Genomic DNA, 4,985 nt, shown 5'->3' with positions numbered 1-4,985 from the left:
CAGGGGGGCGGGCTTGTGGGGGGGCGGGTTCCCGACCTCCCACCTCAAGCGGGCCAAAAAACGCACCCCCCCCAAAAAAAAAAAAAAAAAAAAAAAAAAAGAAAGAAAAATCTGTACGTGTCTTTTCCATGTTTACATTTTTAAATTTCATTTTCCTAAGTATATTTTTGTGTATATTATAAAAGTATTAGGCCTCCAAGGACTAGGAGAAAAACCTCAGATAGTAGAGAATAAATAGCCTAAACGACCTATATCTTCAACAGCTTAAACCATCTGCGCTAGAGCCTCCCTCAATGAGGAACTACAATGCCCAGAATTCCCCCCAAAATTCGTGAGCGACGTCCATTTCACCCACCTCGCCGCGACGCCCCCTGGGATATGTAGTGCTTGACTTCCGCAGTGCACGCTGCGCCAGCAGTACATTTTTTCCTGGTTTGGGGGCAAGGTCTCATGGGAAAGGTCATGTCTCTCGAGGAAAGGTTATAAACCCTTTGATATGACGGTTGGGCGAGAAACAGAGCCTGTTGCGTTCCGTGTTGGGACCGGGAATAACCCTGACTTCTGAGCCTTCATAACCCCAGGATACTCCAGAAAATTTGCGGCGCGCTGAGGGAAAACCTTGCTGGCAAGTCGGGACCGTGTCGCAGCGGCTGTTTTTCTTTTCCCACCCAGCACGTTTTCGGGCTGGCGACAGAGGGTTCGGTGGAGATGCAGAGGCTCCCTTAGGGATATTGGGTTCTCCGAAGTGCGGATGGACTAGGGCTGGGCTGAGACCACATTCTTTCAGTCATTCAGCTCTCCTGTATGCCCGGCGCAGAGGATACCCCTTATGGTCCCAAGGCCCCTCCTGTAGTTAAGTTCCTTCCTTAAAAAGTCATTCAGCTGGGGCGAAACTGGGGACTCGACACCTTTCTATGCTAACCTTTGAGCTGCCTCCACTTTGAGCAGCTCAGTGGATGGATACAGTATCTTGAGAAAACCTTTGATTTGTGCAGGGATTTCTTATGCGGGTGTGTGCAGGTCAGCTTAGGTCAGGATGCTATACTGCTTGCCACAAAATAGCCTGTGCTGTCGCGTCGTTTTTTTTCTTGTGAACAGACTGTTTGGCATAGCCGTGGAGAGGAGTCTGAGACCTGCTTTTAGTGATACAGTGTTGATTTGTTGGTGTAATGAGGCCGTTCAAGTGGAAAGAACTGGGTTGTAGTCCCTGCTTCACTAGTACTAGCACAATTTTTTAAACCTTTTTGAACCTGCTTTTCCTTATCTGTAAAATGGAAATAATATCGACCTGGAAGGTTAGCTGAGGGAATTTAATGAGATAATGTGTTTCAAACGTTCTTTGTAAATGGTAACATGTTGCAGAAGTATGAGATTATATGACTTTAGTCCCCGCTTTTCTAAGCATTACTTCTCAATTATAAATGTAAGCATTTATAGCATATTTTTAAAACAAATTATTCTTTTTCATAATTATCTTTAGTTCTTTTATTGTTTCAGCATGACTTGCAACATTACTTAATTTCTTAGTATTTCTTGATTAGTGCTTTAATTGTCTCGTTTATTGGTTAAAACCTATCCAAGGCCAGTAATGATTAACTTGCATGACTTATTTATTTATTTATTTACTTACTTCAGGAAGGAATTATTTGAGCTCTTTAAGGGCACAAGAAAAAGGAAGAAATTATCCTGAAAGCAAATAAACCAGAGACCATACTTCTTTTTTTTTTTTTGAGACGGTGTGGAGTCTCGCTCTGTCGCCCAGGCTGGAGTGCAGCGGTGCGATCTCGGGTCACTGCAAGCTCCGCCTCCAGCGTTCACGCCATTCTCCTGCTTCAGCCTCCTGAGTAGCTGGGGCTACAGGCGCCCGCCATCATGCCCGGCTACTTTTTTTGTATTTTTAGTAGAGACGGGGTTTCACCGTGTTAGCCAGGATGAACCAGAGACCATACTTCTGAAAAATGTAAAAAAAAAAAAAATCTGAATTAAGGCATACACTTTTAAGACACTTTAAAGGTGATTATTTATTTTAAACAATTTTCCTCTTTTTCGAAAAGACAGCTCTGAGTTTGTGGGCTTTTTTTTTTTCTTTTATGGTAAATTTGAAAACTATGTAAATGTCAGATTTAAAACACTTTTAAAATGGAGTGCAGAAAGAAGTGCCTTTTTCTGGACATTTATTTTTGGATCAAATTCTGCTATCTGGTTTAGACTAAGAAAAAGTCTTTAGTTAATGCAGAAAAAATGTATTACTTTATTTTGAATTTTGAAATCATTTTGATGTTAATGATGTAAGCATAACCATGTTAAACCAATTCTTTTATAGAAGCTGTATATTGGAATGAGTTTACAGTCATCGTAATGGAAGCAAAATACATGAAGGAAAAACAGTTCTTTGTATCCCTGCTTATTGCACCTGACGACTAGTTGCAGATGATTTTGTTTACCTAAGAAAACTTGTGATGTAAATGAAAAAAACACCTGTTTTCCTAGACTCATTGGTTACAGATATGCTTCGTCTAAGAGCTATTTGTCCATTCTCCTGGAGAGTATTTCAATTTCGACCCATCAGTTGTGAACCACTAATTATTCAGATGAATAAGTGTACAGATGAGGAGCAAATATTTGATTTTATTGAAAGAAACAAAGCCATACTTTCAGAAAAGCAAGTGGGATGTGCGTTTGATATGCTTTGGAAGCTTCAAAAGCAGAAGACCAGCCTGTTAAAAAATGTTGAGGATGTCAGAGACCATCCTCAATTTCTTACTCTTCATAATTTAGCTACAAATAAATTCAAATTAATGAATGACGATACCCTGGTGAATGTGTTACACATCACACAACGGTAAGTAATTTACTTTTATATTTTATGGAAATGATTATTTAGTTTATATTTTAGTTTTCTAAAAATCTCTTTATTTTTATTTTATTTTTTATTTTTTTTGAGGAGTCTGTGTCGCCCAGGCTGGTGTACAGTGGCAAGATCTCAGCTCACTGCAAGCTCCACCTCCCAGGTTCACGTCATTCTCCTGCCTCAGCTTTCTGAGTCGCTGGGACTACAGGCGCCTGCCACGACGCCCGGCTAATTTTTTGTATTTTTAGTAGAGATGGGGTTTCACTGTGTGTTAGCCAGGATGGTCTCGATCTCCCGACCTCGCGATCCGCACGCCTCAGCCTCCCAATGTGCTGGGATTACAGGCGTGAGCCACCGCGCCTGGCCTAAAATTCTCTTTAAAATGAAAGATAACTTTTTCCCCAGTAGTTTTCCTGATAATCTAGTTGTTTTTTTTTTTTTTTTTTTTTTTGAGACGGGGTCTCTCTCTGTCGCCAGACTGGAGTGCAGTGGCGCCATCTTGGCGCACTGCAAGCTCCGCCTCCCAGGTTCAAGGGATTCTCCTTTAACAACTGTAATACTATTGTTAACTTTGGGCATTTGAAATTGGATTATTGTGGAATTTTGTAAAAATGTGTTTGGCCGCAGAAGAGAATATAGTAGGTAAGCAGTTGTATTTAAGATTAATGCCGGTTGGGTGTGATGGCTCACGCTTGTAATCCCAGCACTTTGGGAGGCTGAGGTGGGTGGATCACCAGAGGTTAGGAGTTCAAGACCAGCCTGGCCAACATGGTGAAACCCCGTCTCTACTAAAAATACAAAAATTAGCCGGGCGTGATGGTGGGCGTCTGTTATCCCAGCTACGCGGGAGGCTGAGGCAGGGGAATCTCTTGAATCCAGGCGGTAGAGGTTGCAGTGAGCCGAGATCACCCTACTACACTCCACTATGGGCAACAGATCAAGACTCTGTCTCCAAAAAAATAATAATAATAATAATTAATGCCTAATAACAATCAGTAATTAGTAAATTCTGTCTGTGATAACTTGTTTGCCATCTGGTTCTTGTAATTAAATGGATGGCGGATATGTTTTCTAGAGGGTATTGTTACAATAGATTGTTTCTCAATAATAGCTCTTAAAAAAAGGAAAAAAATTAAATGATTTTGTAGGCCGGGCGCAGTGGCTCAAGCCTGTAATCCCAGCACTTTGGGAGGCCGAGATGGGCGGATCACGAGGTCAGGAGATCGAGACCATCCTGGCTAACACAGTGAAACCCCGTCTCTACTAAAAAATACAAAAAACTAGCCGGGCGAGGTGGCGGGCGCCTGTAGTCCCAGCTACATGGGAGGCTGAGGCAGGAGAATGGCGTGAACCCGGAAGGCGGAGCTTGCAGTGAGCTGAGATCCGGCTGCTGCACTCCAGCCTGGGTGACAGAGCGAGACTCCGTCTCAGGAAAAAAAAAAAAAAAAAAAGAGATTTTGTAGAGTCATTTATATTTGATAACAAAGTTGTACGAATTATGTGGATGACTGAATAGGTGTTAGGTAAAAAAAGGGCTTCCTTGGTGTCGAAGGAAAAACTCAGAGATAAATGTTAAGAAATACTATATTCCAATTTTGGAATTTGTGAAGAAAAAACAAATGAAGAGAGCAAAGAAAAAAGGAAAAAATAAAATAAAAAGAAATGTGTTCTTTGCAAGGAAATCCAGCCTTCAAAAGAACTGGGTTCCCTGAATGAAGGCTTCAGCAGTTGTACAAGGGGGAAAAACACAAAAAAGTTACACCTAATTTGTTTATTAGTCTCACTGGTGAAAAAGAGCAGTTTTCTCACATGATGACCCAACCTTCAAGGGTTATTTAAATGGGTGTAAATATCAGCATTACGTAAGTTAGAGATGTGTAAGTTGGTTTTGTAAGAGAATTAGCATTTATAGGAAAGGGGCTTAAGGCTTATATTGGGGATTGATGTTAAACTAAAAAAGGATGATTCCATATTTTTTGGTGGTCTTTCTCAGGTTACAAAGTTGTTTTCTCTGAGGTACTAGAAGGGGATGCTTGAAGTTTTATGAATAAGGTGATTGGTGACTATTAGCTTTTTTTTTTTTTTTTTTTTAAAAAATTTTTTTTTTTTTTTTTTTTTTTTTTTTTTTTTTTTT

The 4,985-nt window shown here is 40.6% G+C and overlaps 1 protein-coding gene across 1 annotated transcript in view; it reads left to right on the top strand.

Moving 5' to 3' along the window:
- Positions 1-386: 386 nt before the first annotated feature.
- The window catches only part of FASTKD1 (FAST kinase domains 1), a 46,595-nt gene continuing 41,996 nt past the window's right edge, over positions 387-4,985 (top strand). The window contains exons 1-2 of the mRNA XM_025403951.1: positions 387-1,295; positions 2,324-2,842. Of these exons, the coding sequence (XP_025259736.1) occupies positions 2,466-2,842 (377 nt within the window). The 5' untranslated portion in view covers positions 387-1,295; positions 2,324-2,465. The remainder of the gene's footprint in view (positions 1,296-2,323; positions 2,843-4,985) is intronic.

The sequence above is a fragment of the Theropithecus gelada genome, chromosome 12 (assembly GCF_003255815.1).
Source record: "Theropithecus gelada isolate Dixy chromosome 12, Tgel_1.0, whole genome shotgun sequence".
In the NCBI taxonomy this organism is placed as follows: Eukaryota; Metazoa; Chordata; class Mammalia; order Primates; family Cercopithecidae; genus Theropithecus; species Theropithecus gelada.
Note: the sequence above shows the minus strand (reverse complement) of the source record. Positions and strands in the feature narration are given on the sequence as shown.